We start from the raw sequence: 22068 nt of genomic DNA on the forward strand, positions 1-22068 counted from the left end.
CGCGCGTCGGGGAGATATCTCGCTGCAAACAGAGCTCCTCAGTTCTTCCTGGCAGCCGATGTGTAGAGGGTGTGTAACCTTTGATTACGGCGGCATTGTTTGGCATTGGAGCTGTATACATAGAACGACTATATCACTTGGTTTCAAAAGTATACACACCCATTAAAGGCAAAGAAATTACAAAGTGCGCTGTCCCAAAAGAGAGAAACTGAGCAGTGTTAGGCATCTCCATATTTCGGTAAGCAGTGGTGGATCCTTCAGTCTCCCCCCGCCTCCGCCTTAGGCTGCAGAGAATTGTCTGTTCTTGGCCTTTGAGAGCAACACAGTGAAATATTAATAATTCACGAGGTGCAGAGTAAGCAGGTGTCACATCACCCGGGCGGTGGCTTGAGCGACATTTGGCAAGGGAAAGCCTATATTCTGTATCTAAGGTCTAGGCAGGGACTGTGGAGTTAATAAATGGGGTCCTTGCTTAGTACCATAAAAGCCAAATATTTCCACACATTACCTAGAACTGTGTAATACCTCATTTCTCCTGCGGGGGAGCTGTAGAAAAACTCACTTGCTGTCAGATTACAGCAGATCACGTATTATCAAATGAGATTGTCCGTAGTGCACTACCCCTTTAAGACAAGTCGTAAAAACGAAAAAAAAACAATCCCCTATTATTCTCGATGTCGTTCTCTACTCATCTACCTGAACCTATAAACTGTCAATGTTTATTTATTCCATAATAAAGAGGCCTCCGCCCGTAACTTCACTCCATGTTTGTGGCTTTTCTGGGCGCAGTGGAGCGTTACTCCATAATTACCGCATTAGATTTAGGAGAGGAGGACATTTATTAATAAGCTTTGATCTGCCAGAGGAATGTCAGCGGAAACCTGTGAGGTCACAGGGCGTCTGAAAACACTTCCCAGACAGGTAAGCGGGTTAATGAGCAAACAACACCTGCCGCAGAGCTGACATGTAATGGTTGGGACATTCCATAGTCTATGTCCTCCCCGTCTTACCAAGACGTGATCCTGATGTCTCATCCTCGGTGACTGATATTTCAGGAGCTCCGGGCTCTGGTTGTGTAATCTGGACACACTGTGGAAAGATGACATCATAATAAAAAACCGTAATGGATATACAGTAGAGGATAAAAGTACTATAATACTGCCCCCCTATGTACAAGAATATAACTACTATAATACTGCCTCTATGTATAAGAATATAACTACTATAATACTGCCCCTATGTACAAGATTATAACTACTATAATACTGCCCCTATGTACAAGAATATAAGTACTATAATACTGCCCCTATGTACAAGAATATAACTACTATAATACTGCCCCCTATGTACAGGAATATAACTACTATAATACTGCCCCCTATGTACAGGAATATAACTACTGTAATACTGCCCTTATGTACAAGAATATAACTACTATAATACTGATCCCTATGTACAAGAATATAACTACTATAATACTGCCCCCTATGTACAAGAATATAACTACTATAATACTGCCCCAATGTACAATAATATAACTATTATAATACTGCCTCATATGTACAAGATTATAACTACTATAATACTGCTCCTATGTACAACAACATAACTACTATAATACTGCCTCCTATGTACACGAATATAACTACTATAATACTGCCCCCTATATACAAGAATATAACTACTATAATACTGCTCCTATGTACATGAATATAACTACTATCATACTGCCCCCTATATACAAGAATATAACTACTATAATACTGCTCCTATGTACAAGAATATAACTACTATAATACTGCCCCTATGTACAAGAATATAACTACTATAATACTGCCCCCTATATACAAGAATATAACTACTATAATACTGCCCCTATGTACAAGAATATAACTACTATAATACTGCCCCCTATATAAAAGAATATAACTACTATAATACTGCTGCTATGTACAATAATATAACTACTATAATACTGCTCCTATGTACAAGAATATAACTACTATAATACTGCTCCTATGTACAAGAATATAACTACTATAATACTGCCCCCTATATACAAGAATATAACTACTATAATACTGCTCCTATGTACATGAATATAACTACTATCATACTGCCCCCTATATACAAGAATATAACTACTATAATACTGCTCCTATGTACAAGAATATAACTACTATAATACTGCCCCTATGTACAAGAATATAACTACTATAATACTGCCCCCTATATACAAGAATATAACTACTATAATACTGCCCCTATGTACAAGAATATAACTACTATAATACTGCCCCCTATATAAAAGAATATAACTACTATAATACTGCTGCTATGTACAATAATATAACTACTATAATACTGCTCCTATGTACAAGAATATAACTACTATAATACTGCTCCTATGTACAAGAATATAACTACTATAATACTGCCCCTATGTACAAGAATATAACTACTATAATACTGCTCCTATGTACAAGAATATAACTACTATAATACTGCTCCTATGTACAAGAATATAACTACTATAATACTGCTCCTATGTACAAGAATATAACTAGTATAATACTGCCCCTATGTACAAGAATATAACTACTATAATACTGCCCCTATGTACAAGAATATAACTACTATAATACTGCCCCCTATATACAAGAATATAACTACTATAATACTGCTGCTATGTACAATAATATAACTACTATAATACTGCTCCTATGTACAAGAATATAACTACTATAATACTGTCCCTATGTACAAGAATATAACTACTATAATACTGCTCCTATGTACAAGAATATAACTACTATAATACTGTCCCTATGTACAAGAATATAACTACTATAATACTGTCCCTATGTACAAGAATATAACTACTATAATACTGCTCCTATGTACAAGAATATAACTACTATAATGCTGCCCCTATGTACAAGAATATAACTACTATAATACTGCTCCTATATACAAGAATATAACTACTATAATACTGCTCCTATGTACAAGAATATAACTACTATAATACTGCCCCCTATGTGCAAGAATATAACTACTATAATACTGCCCCTATGTACAAGAATATAACTACTATAATACTGCTCCTATGTACAAGAATATATCTACTATAATACTGCCCCCTATGTGCAAGAATATAACTACTATAATACTGCCCCTATGTACAAGAATATAACTACTATAATACTGTCCCTATGTACAAGAATGTAACTACTATAATACTGCCCCCTATGTACAAGAATATAGCTACTATAATACTGCTCTTATGTACAAGAATATAACTACTATAATACTGCTCCTATATACAAGAATATAACTACTATAATACTGCTCCTATGTACAAGAATATAACTACTATAATACTGCCCCTATGTACAAGAATATAACTACTATAATACTGCCCCTATGTACAAGAATATAACTACTATAATACTGCTCCTATGTACAAGAATATAACTACTATAATACTGTCCCTATGTACAAGAATATAACTACTATAATACTGCTCTTATGTACAAGAATATAACTACTATAATACTGCTCCTATATACAAGAATATAACTACTATAATACTGCTCCTATGTGCAAGAATATAGCTACTATAATACTGCTCCTATGTGCAAGAATATAACTACTATAATACTGCCCCTATGTACAAGAATATAGCTACTATAATACTGCTCCTATGTGCAAGAATATAACTACTATAATACTGTCCCTATGTACAAGAATATAACTACTATAATACTGCCCCTATGTACAAGAATAATAATAATTTTATTTATATAGCGCCAACGTATTCCGCAGCGCTTTACAAATTATAGAGGGGACTTGTACAGACAATAGACATTACAGCATAACAGAAATACAGTTCAAAACAGATACCAGGAGGAGTGAGGGCCCTGCTCGCAAGCTTACAAACTATGGGGAAAAGGGGAGACACGAGAGGTGGATGGTAACAATTGCTTTAGTTATTCGGACCAGCTATAGTGTAAGGCTCAGGTGTTCATGTATAGCTGCATGAACCAGTTACCTGCCTAAGTATGTAGCAGTACAGTCACAGAGGGCTAATACTGCATAAAGTGTATGAGAACATGATGCGAGGAACCTTTTTTTTTATTATTTTTTTTTTTTTTATTATAAATAGGCCACACAGGGATCGTTAGGTTAATGCATTGAGGCGGTAGGCCAGTCTGAACAAATGAGTTTTTAGGGCACGCTTAAAACTGTGGGGATTGGGGATTAATCGTATTAACCTAGGTAGTGCATTCCAAAGAATCGGCGCAGCACGTGTAAAGTCTTGGAGACGGGAGTGGGAGGTTCTGATTATTGGGGATGCTAACCTGAGGTCATTAGCGGAGCGGAGGGCACGGGTAGGGTGGTAGACTGATACCAGGGAGGAGATGTAGGGTGGTGCTGAGCCATGAAGTGCTTTGTGGATGAGGGTAGTAGTTTTGTACTGGATTCTGGAGTGGATGGGTAGCCAGTGTAATGACTGGCACAGGGTAGAGGCATCGGTGTAACGGTTGGTGAGGAATATGATCCTGGCTGCAGCATTCAGGACAGATTGGAGCGGGGAGAGTTTTGCAAGAGGGAGGCCGATTAGTAGAGAGTTACAATAGTCCAGACGAGAATGAATAAGTGAAACAGTCAGAGTTTTTGCAGAGTCGAAATTAAGAAAAGGGCGAATTCTAGAAATGTTTTTGAGATGCAGGTAAGAAGAGCGAGCCAGTGATCGGATGTAGGGGGTGAATGAAAGGTCAGAATCAAGGATGACCCCAAGGCAGCGGGCATGTTGCTTTGGAGTAATGGTGGAGCTTCACACGGAGATGGCAATGTCAGGCAAAGGTAGGTTAGTAGAGGGAGAGAACACGAGGAGTTCAGTTTTTGACAGGTTTAGTTTCAGATAGAGGGAGGACATGATGTTAGAGACAGCGGTAAGACAATCACTGGTGTTTTCTAAAAAGGTCGGTGTGATATCGGGAGCAGAAGTGTATAATTGGGTGTCGTCAGCATAGAGATGGTACTGGAAACCAAATCTACTGATTGTTTGTCCAATAGGGGCAGTATACAACGAGAAGAGTAGGGGGCCTAGGACTGATCCTTGAGGAACCCCAACAGTAAGGGGAAGGTAAGAGGAGGAAGAACCAGCAAAACATACAGTGAAGGATCGGTCAGAGAGATAGGAGGAGAACCAGGAGAGAACGGTGTCCTTGAGGCCGATGGAGCGGAGCATAGTGAGGAGGAGCTGATGATCCACAGTGTCAAATGCTGCAGAGAGATCCAAGAGAATTAGCATGGAGTAGTGACCATTAGATTTAGCTGTTAGTAGGTCATTAGAGACTTTAGTGAGGGCAGTTTCAGTAAAGTGTAAAGAGCGGAAGCCAGATTGAAGAGGGTCGAGAAGAGAGTTATCTGAGAGATAGCGGGTAAGACAGGAGTGGACCAGGCGTTCGAGGAGTTTAGAGATGAAGGGAAGATTAGAGACAGGTCTATAATTAGCGGCACAGTTTTGATCGAGGGATGGTTTTTTAAGTAATGGATGTATGATGGCATGCTTAAATGAGGAGGGAAAAATACCGGAAGTGAGGGAAAGGTTGAATATTTTTGTTAGGTGAGAGGTGATAGCCGGGGAAAGGGACTGGAGGAGATGTGACGGAATGGGGTCACTGGTGCAAGTGGTCGGGCGCGAAGATGCAAGGAGCCTGCTTACTTCTTCTGTAACTGCTTCAAAGTCAGAGAGTGAACTAGATGCAGTGGGGGAGGGAGGACAGTGCATGGTATGAAGAGATTGGGAGATGATTTCCTGTCGAATGTGGTCAATTTTTTCTTTGAAGTAATTGGCCAGATCGTCAGCACGGAGATCCGTGGTTGGGGCCTGCTCTCTTGGGTTGAGTAGGGACTGGAACGTGTCAAAGAGACGTTTAGGGTTATTGGACAGAGAGGTGATGAGGGTGTTGAAGTAGGTTTGTTTGGAGAGGTGAAGGGCAGAATTGTATGTCTTTAGCATGAACTTATAATGGATGAAATCTTCGGGTAGATTAGATTTTCTCCACAGACGTTCTGCGCACCTGGAGCACCGCTGCAGGAAACGTGTTTGCAGCGTGTGCCACGGTTGTTGCCGTCTGTGCCGAGTTGTTTTATGTATAGGAGGAGCAGCTTCATCCAGGGCACTTTGCAGGGTTTCATTGTAATGCTTTAATGCAGAATCAGGACATAAGATGGAGGAAATAGGGGCCAGTGAGGACTGCAAGTTCATCATAAGTTTCTGGGTGTTAATGGCCTGTATGTTTCTATAGGTGTGGAAAGTGGGGGTGACCTGAGCGGGATGGCAGTTCTTGATAGAGAATGAAAGAAGGTTGTGGTCAGAGAGCGGGAGAGGGGAGTTTGTGAAGTCATCCACTGAGCAAAGTCGGGAGAAGACCAAGTCAAGGGAGTTTCCATCTTCATGTGTTGGAGAGTTAGTATGCTGCGAGAGGCCAAAAGAGGAGGATTGAGATAAAAGGTGAGAAGCAGATGGGGAGAGGGGAGAGGCAATGGGGATGTTGAAATCACCCATGATAAGGGTAGGGGTGTCACAGGAGAGAAAGTGTGGAAGCCAGGTGGCAAAGTGATCCAGGAACTGATGAGAGGGGCCGGGAGGACGATACACCACCACCACTCGCATGGAGAAGGGGACGTAGAGTCTGACCACATGGACCTCAAAGGAAGGGAAGACAAGTGAGGGTACTTGGGGGATAACTTGGAAAGTACATTTGGGTGAAAGGAGCAGACCAACGCCTCCACCTGCTCTGTTGTCTGATCTTGGGGTATGAGAAAAGTGCAGTCCACCATATGAAAGAGCAGCAGCAGCGGTGGTGTCTGACTGCTGGATCCAGGTTTCAGTAAGAGCCAGGAGATTAAGAGAATTAGAAAGGAAGAAGTCATGAATGAAGGAGAGTTTATTACACACAGAGCGAGAATTCCAAAGGGCACAATTGAAAGAGACAGCAGGCATGCAGGGAATATTAATAAGGTTAGAGGGGTTTCTGGGTGTAGCAATTGGGAGGTTTGACTGGCTATAACATGGGGGGCCGGGGTTTGGAGATATGTCTCCAGCGACTAGGAGAAGGAGGATCGAAAGAGTGAGCAGATGGTTAAGTGATTTGTGAGAGCGTCTCTTGTGTTGGATGTTGGGACTGAATGGATCTGTGCTGTTAAGCAATGTGAATAGAGCATGAGTGCTATACATAGGAGAGGCAAGGACAGAGGGGCCGATATGGATGGAGTGTAGAGAGTTAATGCAAGGGCGGTGAATGTGAGTGAATGCAGCAGCCAGAATATAGATTATACAAATAAATATGGTGAGTATTTGTGCTGTTTCAAGTGAATATGGATTAGATTTAGATTTAGATTTAATATAACTACTATAATACTGCCCCTATGTACAAGAATATAACTACTATAATACTGTCCCTATGTACAAGAATATAACTACTATAATACTGCCCCTATATACAAGAATATAACTACTATAATACTGCTCCTATATACAAGAATATAACTACTATAATAATGCCCCCTATGTACAAGAATATAACTACTATAATACTGCCCCTATGTACAAGAATATAACTACTATAATACTGTCCCTATGTACAAGAATATAACTACTATAATACTGCTCTTATGTACAAGAATATAACTACTATAATACTGACCCTATGTACAAGAATATAACTACTATAATAATGCCCCCTATGTACAAGAATATAACTACTATAATAATGCCCCCTATGTACAAGAATATAACTACTATAATACTGCTCCTATGTACAAGAATATAACTACTATAATACTGCTCCTATGTACAAGAATATAACTACTATAATACTGCCCCTATGTACAAGAATATAACTACTATAATACTGCTCCTATGTACAAGAATATAACTACTATAATACTGCTCCTATGTACAAGAATATAACTACTACAATACTGCCCCTATGTACAAGAATATAACTACTATAATACTGCTCCTATGTACAAGAATATAACTACTATAATACTGCCCCTATGTACAAGAATATAACTACTATAATACTGCTCCTATGTACAAGAATATAACTACTACAATACTGCCCCTATGTACAAGAATATAACTACTATAATACTGCTCCTATGTACAAGAATATAACTACTATAATACTGCCCCCTATGTACAAGAATATAACTACTATAATACTGCTCCTATGTACAAGAATATAACTACTACAATACTGCCCCTATGTACAAGAATATAACTACTATAATACTGCCCCTATGTACAAGAATATAACTACTATAATACTGCCCCTATGTACAAGAATATAACTACTATAATACTGCCCCCTATGTACAAGAATATAACTACTACAATACTGCCCCTATGTACAAGAATCGGAGTATGTTGTTTTTCCTTGTAGAACCTGATCCCTTCCTGCCCCTATTTTCTTATCAGTTCAGGAATCCATTAGACCCTGATTTCTCCTAGAGAACATACCCTTATGGATGGGGATAGATGACCTATACCAAGGTCACGCTGGTCAAAGATTGTTTATCTAAATGATTGAGAGGAGGATTTGCAAGTTGCAGCAAGATAAAACCCAAAGATATCTAGAAGAATGCTTGTGAGAGACTTAAAGGGATAGTTGTCTTAAAGAAACATTCCTTTATTTTTGTGGCAATTGAAAATAATAATCTTGGATCCTTTTACCAATCAGTGTGATCACTTGTGTTCTCTTCTTCATGGAGTATATCAAAAGGAAACGTCCCCGTTTTGGTACCGCTGTGTATTCCTCCTTTTGAGACTGTGCATATCTCTGAGATGACTTTAATTGAGCCTTATCAGACATACAACAGTATAAACAGCACACAGCTTGTGCGACACGCTGACACTGTAAGGCGGTATTACATATGGTCAGTAAGGTTCTGGTACATGGGGACTGTTATTTACAGGTACTGCTTGATGGTACTACATGAGGACTGTGTAACCCTAATATTTGTATGGTAGGAACTAATATCTGATTTCTAAATAGCGCCATTTTATGGGCACAGGAAAACTTTTTAATTTTTCTAATGTGTTTTTCAACTCTTCCATCTTATCAGGAATCTGTTAGATCAGCAAACTTGTCCGATATATAGTCACCAGGAGAACCATGTATTCATACTATAATACTGCCCCTATGTGCAAGAATATGACTACTATAATACTGCCCCCTATGTACAAGAATATAACTACTATAATACTGCCCCCTATGTACAAGAATATAACTACTATAATACTGCCCCCTATGTACAAGAATATAACTACTATAATACTGCCCCTATGTACAAGAATATAACTACTATAATACTGCTCCTATGTACAAGAATATACCTACTATAATACTGCTCCCTATGTACAACAATATAACTACTATAATATTGCCCCCTATGTACAAGAATATAACTACTATAATACTGCCCCTATGTACAAGAATATAACTACTATAATACTGCCCCTATGTACAAGAATATAACTACTATAATACTGCCTCTATGTACAAGAATATAACTACTATAATACTGCCCCTATGTACAAGAATATAACTACTATAATACTGCCTCTATGTACAAGAATATAACTACTATAATGTTGCCCCCTATGTACAAGAATATAACTACTATAATACTGCCTCTATGTACAAGAATATAACTACTATAATACTGCCCCTATGTAAAAGAATATAACTACTATAATACTGCCTCTATGTACAAGAATATAACTACTATAATGTTGCCCCCTATGTACAAGAATATAGCTACTATAATACTGCCTCTATGTACAAGAATATGACTACTATAATACTGCCCCTATGTACAAGAATATAACTACTATAATACTGCTCCTATGTACAAGAATATAACTACTATAATACAGCCCCCTATGTATAAGGATATAACTACTATAATACTGCCCCTATGTACAAGAATATAACTACTATAATACTGCCCCTATGTACAAGAATATAACTACTATAATACTGCCCCCTATGTACAAGAATATAACTACTATAATACTGTCCCTATGTACAAGAATATAACTACTATAATACAGCCCCCTATGTATAAGGATATAACTACTATAATACTGCCCCCTATGTACAAGAATATAACTACTATAATACTGCCTCTATGTACAAGAATATAACTACTATAATACTGCCCCTATGTACAAGAATATAACTACTATAATGCTGCCTCTATGTACAAGAATATAACTGCTATAATACTGCCCCTATGTACAAGAATATAACTACTATAATACAGCCCCCTATGTATAAGGATATAACTACTATAATACTGCCCCTATGTACAAGAATATAACTACTATAATACTGCCTCTATGTACAAGAATATAACTGCTATAATACTGCCCCTATGTACAAGAATATAACTACTATAATACAGCTCCTATGTACAATAATATAACTACTATAATACTGCCTCTATGTACAAGAATATAACTGCTATAATACTGCCCCTATGTACAAGAATATAACTACTATAGTACAGCCCCCTATGTATAAGGATATAACTACTATAATACTGCCCCCTATGTATAAGGATATAACTACTATAATACTGCCCCCTATGTACAAGAATATAACTACTATAATACTGCCTCTATGTACAAGAATATAACTACTATAATACTGCCCCTATGTACAAGAATATAACTACTATAATACAGCCCCCTATGTATAAGGATATAACTACTATAATACTGCCCCCTATGTACAAGAATATAACTACTATAATACTGCCTCTATGTACAAGAATATAACTACTATAATACTGTCCCTATGTACAAGAATATAACTACTATAATACAGCCCCCTATGTATAAGGATATAACTACTATAATACTGCCCCTATGTACAAGAATATAACTACTTTAATACTGCCTCTATGTACAAGAATATAACTACTATAATACTGCTCCTATGTACAAGAATATAACTACTATAATACTGCTCCTATGTACAAGAATATAACTACTATAATACTGCTCCTATGTACAAGAATATAACTACTATAATACTGCTCCTATGTACAAGAATATAACTACTATAATTTTGCCCCCTATGTACAAGAATATAACTACTATAATACTGCCTCTATGTACAAGAATATAACTACTATAATACAGCCCCCTATGTATAAGGATATAACTACTATAATACTGCCCCTATGTACAAGAATATAACTACTATAATACTGCCTCTATGTACAAGAATATAACTGCTATAATACTGCCTCTATGTACAAGAATATAACTACTATAATACTGCCCCTATGTACAAGAATATAACTACTATAATACTGCTCCTATGTACAAGAATATAACTACTGTAATAATGCTCCTATGTGCAAGAATATAACTACTATAATACTGCTGCTATGTACAAGAATATAACTACTATAATACTGCTCCTATGTACAAGAATATAACTACTATAATACTGCTCCTATGTACAAGAATATAACTACTATGATACTTCCCCTATGTACAAGAATATAACTACTATAATACTGCCCCTATGTACAAGAATATAACTACTATAATACTGCCCCTATGTACAAGAATATAACTCCTATAATACTGCCCCCTATGTACAAAAATATAACTACTATAATACTGCTCCTATGTACAGGAATATAACTACTATAATACTGCCCCTATGTACAAGAATATAACTCCTATAATACTGCCCCTATGTACAAGAATATAACTCCTATAATACTGCCCCCTATGTACAAAAATATATCTACTATAATACTACTCCTATGTACAGGAATATAACTACTATAATACTGCCCCTATGTACAAGAATATAACTACTATAATGCTGCTCCTATGTACAAGAATATAACTACTATAATACTGCCCCTATGTACAAGAATATAACTACTATAATACTGCTATGTACAAGAATATAACTACTATAATACTGCTCCTATGTACAAGAATATAACTACTATAATACTGCCCCTATGTACAAGAATATAACTATTATAATACTGCCCCTATGTACAAGAATATAACTACTATAATACTGCCCCTATGTACAAGAATATAACTACTATAATACTGCTATGTACAAGAATATAACTACTATAATACTGCCCCTATGTACAAGAATATAACTACTATAATACTACCCCTATGTACAAGAATATAACTGCTATAATACTGCCCCTATGTACAAGAATATAACTACTATAATACTGCTATGTACAAGAATATAACTACTATAATGCTGCTCCTATGTACAAGAATGTAACTACTATAATACTGCCCCTATGTACAAGAATATAACTACTATAATACTGCCCCTATGTACAAGAATATAACTACTATAATACTGCTATGTACAAGAATATAACTACTATAATGCAGCTCCTATGTACAATAATATAACTACTATAATACTGCCTCTATGTACAAGAATATAACTGCTATAATACTGCCCCTATGTACAAGAATATAACTACTATAATACAGCCCCCTATGTATAAGGATATAACTACTATAATACTGCCCCCTATGTATAAGGATATAACTACTATAATACTGCCCCCTATGTACAAGAATATAACTACTATAATACTGCCTCTATGTACAAGAATATAACTACTATAATACTGCCCCTATGTACAAGAATATAACTACTATAATACAGCCCCCTATGTATAAGGATATAACTACTATAATACTGCCCCCTATGTATAAGGATATAACTACTATAATACTGCCCCCTATGTACAAGAATATAACTACTATAATACTGCCTCTATGTACAAGAATATAACTACTATAATACTGCCCCTATGTACAAGAATATAACTACTATAATACTGCCCCCTATGTACAAGAATATAACTACTATAATACTGCCCCCTATGTACAAGAATATAACTACTATAATACTGCCTCTATGTACAAAAATATAACTACTATAATACTGTCCCTATGTACAAGAATATAACTACTATAATACAGCCCCCTATGTATAAGGATATAACTACTATAATACTGCCCCTATGTACAAGAATATAACTACTTTAATACTGCCTCTATGTACAAGAATATAACTACTATAATTTTGCCCCTATGTACAAGAATATAACTACTATAATACTGCCTCTATGTACAAGAATATAACTACTATAATACAGCCCCCTATGTATAAGGATATAACTACTATAATACTGCCCCTATGTACAAGAATATAACTACTATAATACTGCCTCTATGTACAAGAATATAACTGCTATAATACTGCCCCTATGTACAAGAATATAACTACTATAATACTGCCCCTATGTACAAGAATATAACTACTATAATACTGCTCCTATGTACAAGAATATAACTACTGTAATAATGCTCCTATGTGCAAGAATATAACTACTATAATACTGCTGCTATGTACAAGAATATAACTACTATAATACTGCTCCTATGTACAAGAATATAACTACTATAATACTGTTCCTATGTACAAGAATATAACTACTATGATACTTCCCCTATGTACAAGAATATAACTACTATAATACTGCCCCTATGTACAAGAATATAACTACTATAATACTGCTCCTATGTACAAGAATATAACTCCTATAATACTGCCCCCTATGTACAAAAATATAACTACTATAATACTGCTCCTATGTACAGGAATATAACTACTATAATACTGCCCCTATGTACAAGAATATAACTCCTATAATACTGCCCCTATGTACAAGAATATAACTCCTATAATACTGCCCCCTATGTACAAAAATATATCTGCTATAATACTGCTCCTATGTACAGGAATATAACTACTATAATACTGCCCCTATGTACAAGAATATAACTACTATAATACTGCCCCTATGTACAAGAATATAACTACTATAATACTGCCCCTATGTACAAGAATATAACTACTATAATACTGCCCCTATGTACAAGAATCAGGGGTCATCAGGGCTTCCAACTAGATTACTGTGCAATGTATGTATAATGGATTTACCTGACTCCAGTATCTGTATTCCCGGTTGACCGCAATTGGGTTGTTTTTTGAGGCACCTTGTCTATGTCCATATATGTTTAGTTTTATTTATTGTCTAATAATGGTATTTGAATTTTAAAATGAATGTATATAGTGTCACTTCTTGGATCACAGATTAATATCTGTGCTCCTGATATGATATAATTGATACATGAGGTGTTACCCACTCCCCTAGTGGGATTATGGGTTTGGGCGTTGTGCTTACATATAATACTGCTATATACAAGAATATAACTACTATAATCCTGCCCCTATGTACAAGAATATAACTACTATAATACTGCTATGTACAAGAATATAACTACTATAATACTGCTCCTATGTACAGGAATATAACTACTATAATACTGCCCCTATGTACAAGAATATAACTACTATAATACTGCTATGTACAAGAATATAACTACTATAATACTGCTCCTATGTACAAGAATATAACTACTATAATACTGCCCCTATGTACAAGAATATAACTACTATAATACTGCCCCTATGTACAAGAATATAACTACTATAATACTGCCCCTATGTACAAGAATATAACTACTATAATACTGCTATGTACAAGAATATAACTACTATAATACTGCCCCTATGTACAAGAATATAACTACTATAATACTGCCCCTATGTACAAGAATATAACTACTATAATACTGCCCCTATGTACAAGAATATAACTACTATAATACTGCTATGTACAAGAATATAACTACTATAATGCTGCTCCTATGTACAAGAATATAACTACTATAATACTGCCCCTATGTACAAGAATATAACTACTATAATACTTCCCCTATGTACAAGAATATAACTACTATAATACTGCTATGTACAAGAATATAACTACTATAATACTGCCCCTATGTACAAGAATATAACTACTATAATACTGCCCCTATGTACAAGAATATAACTACCATAATACTGCCCCTATGTACAAGAATATAACTACCATAATACTGCTCCTATGTACAAGAATATAACTACTATAATACTTCCCCTATGTACAAGAATATAACTACTATAATACTGCTATGTACAAGAATATAACTACCATAATACTGCCCCCTATGTACAAGAATATAACTACTATAATACTGCCCCTATGTACAAGAATATAACTACCATAATACTGCCCCTATGTACAAGAATATAACTACCATAATACTGCCCCTATGTACAAGAATATAATTACTATAATACCGCCCCCCTATGTATAGAAATATAACCGCTATACTACTGCCTCTATGTATTTGTTTCTGTTACGTCATTTTTTCTCCCCGTTGTTCCCTGTGCGGTAGGAATATGAGCTCGGCTGGGCCGGAGGGCAGGAAGGCTTTGCGGGATTGTGACGGCCTCATTGATTCGCTGGTGTATTATATCAGTCGGAGTGTTGCGGACTATAAACCTGATGACCGGGTAAGTTCATGGCGTCCGTGTTGGTTGTCAGCCCGGCTTTGGAGCGGCAGATACGTGGGTCTTACGGAACATACCGCTATAATGTGATCATTTACGTTGGGGTCTTCCAGGCCACGGAGAACGCCGTGTGCATATTACACAACCTGTCGTACCAGCTGGAGTCGGAGGTGCCCACCAGGTTCAGCCACAACTTCCACTCACTGACCCAGGACTCCACCCAAAGCGACTCCAACATCGGCTGTTTCGGCTCGCGGAGCAGGAAGCTGAAGGAGGTAGGAGGCCGCAATATGCATTTAAAAATCTCCCGTTTTGTGTACACAGCTCCCATGCAGATATCTTAATGATTATAAAACACATGTGTAGAGAAGACGAGCGGAGGAAAGCGTGACTGCGGGATCTGACTACAGAAAGATGGCTTGTAGTCTGTAACTATGGCGATGCATGGATGTGTGGAGGAGCTGTGTACACAAAACGGGAGGTTATTTTTACATTACCGATTGGAAAATAAAAATGTTCGTTCTACCCCCAGGACTGGAGAGATGTCCCTATTGCGGAGGAGACCAGTAACCCCCGGGGGATGGAATGTTTATGGAGTTCCAAACTGGTGCGGCTCTACCTGTCACTCATCGCAAAAAGCACCCGAAATTACACCCAGGAGGCGTCACTGGGCTCCCTGCAGAACCTCACGGCTGGAAGTGGGCCGGTAAGAGTCCGGGTGGTCAAAAGTATCTAATCCCGTCATGTGTGATACGGCCTGCTGAGCTGTGTATCTAATCCTATCCCGTGTTATACCGCTGTCCCGGTGTATACTCCTCCTGTAACCCCAACCCTGAATCCTCCTGAATCCTCTGCGCTGCTGTTATCGGAGCTTCAAAAAACCATGAAATGAGTTTCCTCTGAGAGAAGGTACATAAATCACAGAGAGGAAGGAGAAGCTCCGACCATAAACATGCAGACGTGCCGCATCATACAGCATGAGAAGCTGCAACATTATCTGCTACGACATAGGCTTTATCTGTATGAAGTGATGTGGTATAACCTGGACATATCCTGCATATAATTATATATGTACAGCCGATATAACTTGGGCATCTCCTGTATATAATGATATATGTACAGCTGATATAACCTGGGCATCTCCTGTATATAATTATATATGTACAGCCGGTATAACCTGGGCATCTCCTGCATATAATGATATATGTACAGCTGGTATAACCTGGGCATCTCCTGTATATAATTATATATGTACAGCCGGTATAACCTGGGCATCTCCTGTATATAATTATATATCTACAGCTGGTATAACCTGGGTACCTCCTGTATATAATTATATATGTACAGCTGGTATAACCTGGGCATATCCTGTATATAATTATATATGTACAGCTGGTATAACCTGGGCATATCCTGTATATAATTATATATTTACAGCTGGTATAACCTGGGCATCTCCTGTATATAATTATATATGTACAGCTGGTATAACCCGGGCATCTCCTGTATATAATTATATATGTACAGCTGGTATAACCTGGGCATCTCCTGCATATAATTATATATTTACAGCTGGTATAACCTGGGTATCTCCTGTATATAATTATATATGTACAGCTGGTATAACCTGGGTATCGCCTGTATATAATTATATATGTACAGCTGGTATAACCTGGGCATCTCCTGTATATAATTATATATGTACAGCTGGTATAACCTGGGTATATCCTGTATATAATTATATATGTACAGCTGGTATAACCTGGGCATCTCCAGTATATAATTATATATGTACAGCTGGTATAACCTGGGTATCGCCTGTATATAATTATATATGTACAGCTGGTATAACCTGGGCATCTCCTGTATATAATTATATATGTACAGCTGGTATAACCTGGGCATCTCCTGTATATAATTATATATGTACAGCTGGTATAACCTGGGCATCTCCTGTATATAATTATATATTTACAGCTGGTATAACCTGGGTATCTCCTGTATATAATTATATATGTACAGCTGGTATAACCTGGGTATCGCCTGTATATAATTATATATGTACAGCTGGTATAACCCGGGCATCTCCTGTATATAATTATATATGTACAGCTGGTATAACCAGGGCATGTCCTGTATATAATTATATATGTACAGCTGGTATAACCTGGGCATCTCCTGTATATAATTATATATGTACTGCCAGTATAACCTGGGCATCTCCTGTATATAATTACTGTATATACTGTGTTTACACCTGGTGTAGGTTATATACCATCTTGTATATAGTGAGAGCGACCATGCTGCTATAACCTGGGCATGTTCCCTCTGACATTCCTGAGCCTTGCGGTGCGGGTGGGGAATGTTTACCTCCTGTCACTCTGGTTTTGACCTCTGCCACTGACATTTGGTTGTTACCTTATCCTAAATTCCAGGCAGAGGTGCACACAGGGTGGTACTCTCTGGTACAGGGGGGTCTGCATTTTGTCAGCAGCTGCATTCCTGCTGTCACAAAGACATTCCTTTTAGATGATACAATTGAGAAAAAGAAAAAAATCTATAACAAAACATTTTATTTTCTTCCTTTCACCTCATCATGTCTGGGGCTCCCTCCAACAATAAGTGCATCACATTTATCATAACCTTGTACACATTTTGTCCTCTTTTTTTGGACCCTCCTCCAATTATCGTTGTCTCTGCCCCTGAATATCTTCGATATCTCCGATGAGGAGCCATCATTGTGCTACAAATATCATGAGTTATCTTTTTGTGAATGAGCGCTCTTCTATTTAGTTCGGCTTGGAATTTTGAAATAAAGGGGCCAAGGTCCGAGTGGGTCAAAAATATACGGATCCAAGAGGTCATTGACTTTTAGGTAGAACAGACGTATTGTCCACAGTGAATGTGTAGTTTCTCAGCCAAGATGTCTACGGCAAGTCAACCTCCCAATAGCCTGAGAGGTCATTGTCCTTTTTGACATTGCCCAACCCAGAATGTGAGAGCAGAGTTACCAACCCTTTCCATAAATCTTAGCCAAGTGTGTACATAACCCAAAAATATCAAACCCAAATGATATGTCTTTTTTTGTTTTGAGTGTTCTTGATTTGGTTGATTTTGATTCTCAATGTGGCTGTAATGTTTTGGACAGGTTCCACTCTCCGTGGCTCAGACTATCGTCCAGAGGGAAAATGGCCTCCAACACATCCGGAACATGTTGTTCTCCAATGACCCCGGTGTAAAGAGAACGACTGTTTCACTCCTTCGGAACCTGTCCCGTAATGCCTCCCTACAGAATGAGATTGGTTAGTACCACTGACAATACCTTCAGCACCAGGAGAAACAAAGGTCCAGACATGGTAGACTCAACCCGGCCCATGCTTGTTTCCATTAATGGAAGACCATGTTTGGCCAAGTTCATAGACCTTAAGTTATTGGTGGGTCCTACCAATTGTCTAAACTCTAAGGTCAGTTTTAGGGTAATTAATTCATCTTCATTCTTTATTTTCCAACAGCCAGGGTATTAATGTCCGACCTGGTGACTACACTACCCGACTGTGTACCAGACTCCAACATTGCGATGGAGACTTCAGCATCAATCTGCTACATACTGAACAACCTAATCTGCAACAGCTCTAACAACGCCAAGATGCTGCTTTCAAATGGGGGCATCCGGAAGCTCGTTGATATCAGCAACAGTGACAGGTGAGCCAAGATTTAACCCCATTAAATTAGGTTAGGCGCATACTTTCAAATTGGGGTCAAGAGTAGGTTGGTTGATGTTCTTTCTGGAAGTTTCCGTCACTCTTTGGGGGAAACTTGACCCACTTTGATGTGTAGACCCAAGTGAGGATGAGGGACACCAAAGCTCATTCTAGGCTTTCTAAGGACTAACATCATGCTGGTCTAAGGTCCAACTTGCTTAACCATTCTTTGAGCAAAATTATGGTCCAGTCCTTATGTCTAGCAGGTCTCTGGTCAAAGAACTGAAAAAATATTCACCCTTTCATTTTGTCTGTCCTCATTATTAGCGGTATGATTACGAAGACTGGAAAAGCGGCTTCCCTCGTGCTTTACAACATGTGGTACCACCAGGATCTTCACAACGCTTACAAGAAGGTAAGACCAGTTTGGGTTAATGCAATTCCAATAACCAGTCGAACCTCCTGGAGTAGGCCCCGTACTATAATCTTCATCTACGGCCAATATATAAATTCAAAAGGTTCAATATAAAACCTCAAAACTCTCACCAAGATGGGTCCCTTACCTCTATTCCCCTTAACAGGACCAAGATCACCTGACACTGTGCCAACTAATTTGGCTTTTGTAGGACATTGATGTAGTCATCGTGAACCCTTGGCTCTCTATTGTGGCCATTTCTCCACTTTTAATGAGATTGTCTTAACCATCTTCTATTTCCAACCCACCAGGCAATGTATAAGAAGACAGATTTTGTCAACCCCAGGACTTCGAAGGCTCACTATTCCCTGTGAGAAGACCGCACCACCCTGGAGGATTATTATTAAGCTTACACAGTCTTTTTTGTACCCCCCAATCTCCTGTTAATGGACTAAAACAACAACAAAAAAGAGACACCTTACCGCATTATCCACAATTCCGCTTACTGCCTTAATGATACCTTTTAACAAACTCTTTTCTTGGGCTATTGCATTGGGAAAGTTTGCTCAACGGACTCATTGGACTGGAAAACTCAGGACTTTATTGAGATTTTCCTATTTTCCCTCCCTTTTTATGTTTTTGGAATTTTTCGTCAACCCAAGGAATTTTTTTTTAACAACCAAATATCGAAACTTTGAAGGTTTTATCGATGATCTCATCCTAGGTTGTGGTCAAAGATCAAAGTCATTAAGTGACTTGGACAAGCATGTTTTGCATTCGCCATGGGCGAAAATTGGCCACATGGAAAGAAACGAGTTGGGTCCAATATTGTTATCCTAACATGTGGTCCTCAACCATGGTCTACTCACCTGTGAAGGTCAACACTAATGTGTCCTCTTGGCAAGATAACCATGGTCTTCGCGAAACCACAACCCGTTGACCGAGCAAAAACCTCTAATTTGGGACTTTATCTTGAGATAACACATTCTTCTGGAAGCTTCTGCTCCCAAACCAGTGAGATCTTTCTATGGCCAAACTTATTTTTTATTAATCTGTAATGAAAGTTGGTTCCACTATGATGAACCAAGACTGAATTCCAAAAGTCTCTCTCCCAAAAAAGTTTTCGAGCTGACTTATAAGTATAAAGGATTAGTAAGTGTAAGAAGGACCTGCCATGAGAATGAGAACCCATAGAAACAAAAAAAAAGAACCTCCTGGATCCTGGTACTAACCAGGTAGTGTGAAATCGTGAGAGTCTATGGAGATATGGAGCAGAAAACTGGATATCATGATGGAAATTTCGAGAATTGGATGGTTTCAGCAATAACCCTCAACTTTGGCTTGCCCACATGAACTTTTGTAACCCAAGTAGAAATTATGTTTAGCTGTTGTTGTTTTTTTTATTAATGCTTAGTAAGTTTTTGAAATTTCACTTTATGTTTGGGCAGGACATGTGTACCATTGGGTAGGACCCAAAAGCTGCAATGGGGCCTATAGAGAATGGAGAACAGGTGGTCTTCTACTTTGAAGAACCAGAACTGGAAATGGGATGTCATGCTAAGCGCCACGACACCTTACTCTACTCTGACCCTTTGGATGAGGGGGTCATTATTGGTTTTGATTTGGTTGTGTAAATGTGGGACCTCCTTTAAATATTAGTCCATAACACCCTGGAGGGCCCATAGACATTTGACTACCTAAGTCCCGATCACTTCTAGGCGAGAAGGACATTATAGCTTTTAGGAGTCCTTGCAAGTGGACCTTCCATTGCAGCTGCCCCCCATGGTACACATGCCCTTGGATGGTGGCAATTTAAGGATGGGCATCTTTGAATTATTGATCCCACGCTTGGGTTGTGGAAAAGCGTTCGGCCTCTCCTGCCACCGCTCGTAGGACAGTCACAGCCGGTGCCGGGCAAGCTCCATATATTGTAGGTCTCATGTGTTTGACGCTTGTGATTTTTTTTATTTTCGGGCAGTTTTATTGCATTTTTGTAACATTGCTTTATTTGCAGCACCTGATCCATTCAAACGTTTTACCGATATAAAGAGATATAAAACTCAAGATGTGGCTTTGTGTCCGAAAAGTGAATTATGAGAGGGGGACTTCTAAGTAATCGGCCCCCAAAATATTCCATGTTGACTACAACTTTGCTCCTCATCTTGTACGACTCCTAGGATCTATCACGTCTTCTACTCCATTCACATCCAGAGCTGCTTTCAAAAGTCTCACAAAACAATTACTGATCTGTCGCATTTCAGAGACCACCAGATGAAGTCTGAACGCGTCCCTTAAAATTAAAGGGGTTGTCCCATGTGTAATCATGTTAACCTCAGCGACTTACCAACGATGCCGGTGCTACAATTCCCACCAGGTCCCG

The 22068-nt window shown here is 38.0% G+C and overlaps 1 protein-coding gene across 1 annotated transcript in view; it reads left to right on the forward strand.

Moving 5' to 3' along the window:
• The window catches only part of PKP2 (plakophilin 2), a 54832-nt gene extending 33080 nt beyond the window's left edge, over positions 1 to 21752 (forward strand). Inside the window, exons 8-14 of the mRNA XM_069763063.1 lie at positions 15458 to 15575; positions 15686 to 15847; positions 16105 to 16278; positions 18721 to 18874; positions 19085 to 19274; positions 19601 to 19688; positions 20000 to 21752. Of these exons, the coding sequence (XP_069619164.1) occupies positions 15458 to 15575; positions 15686 to 15847; positions 16105 to 16278; positions 18721 to 18874; positions 19085 to 19274; positions 19601 to 19688; positions 20000 to 20062 (949 nt within the window). The 3' untranslated portion in view covers positions 20063 to 21752. The remainder of the gene's footprint in view (positions 1 to 15457; positions 15576 to 15685; positions 15848 to 16104; positions 16279 to 18720; positions 18875 to 19084; positions 19275 to 19600; positions 19689 to 19999) is intronic.
• Positions 21753 to 22068: the final 316 nt, after the last annotated feature.

The sequence above is a fragment of the Ranitomeya imitator genome, chromosome 4 (assembly GCF_032444005.1).
Source record: "Ranitomeya imitator isolate aRanImi1 chromosome 4, aRanImi1.pri, whole genome shotgun sequence".
Taxonomy (NCBI): domain Eukaryota; kingdom Metazoa; phylum Chordata; class Amphibia; order Anura; family Dendrobatidae; genus Ranitomeya; species Ranitomeya imitator.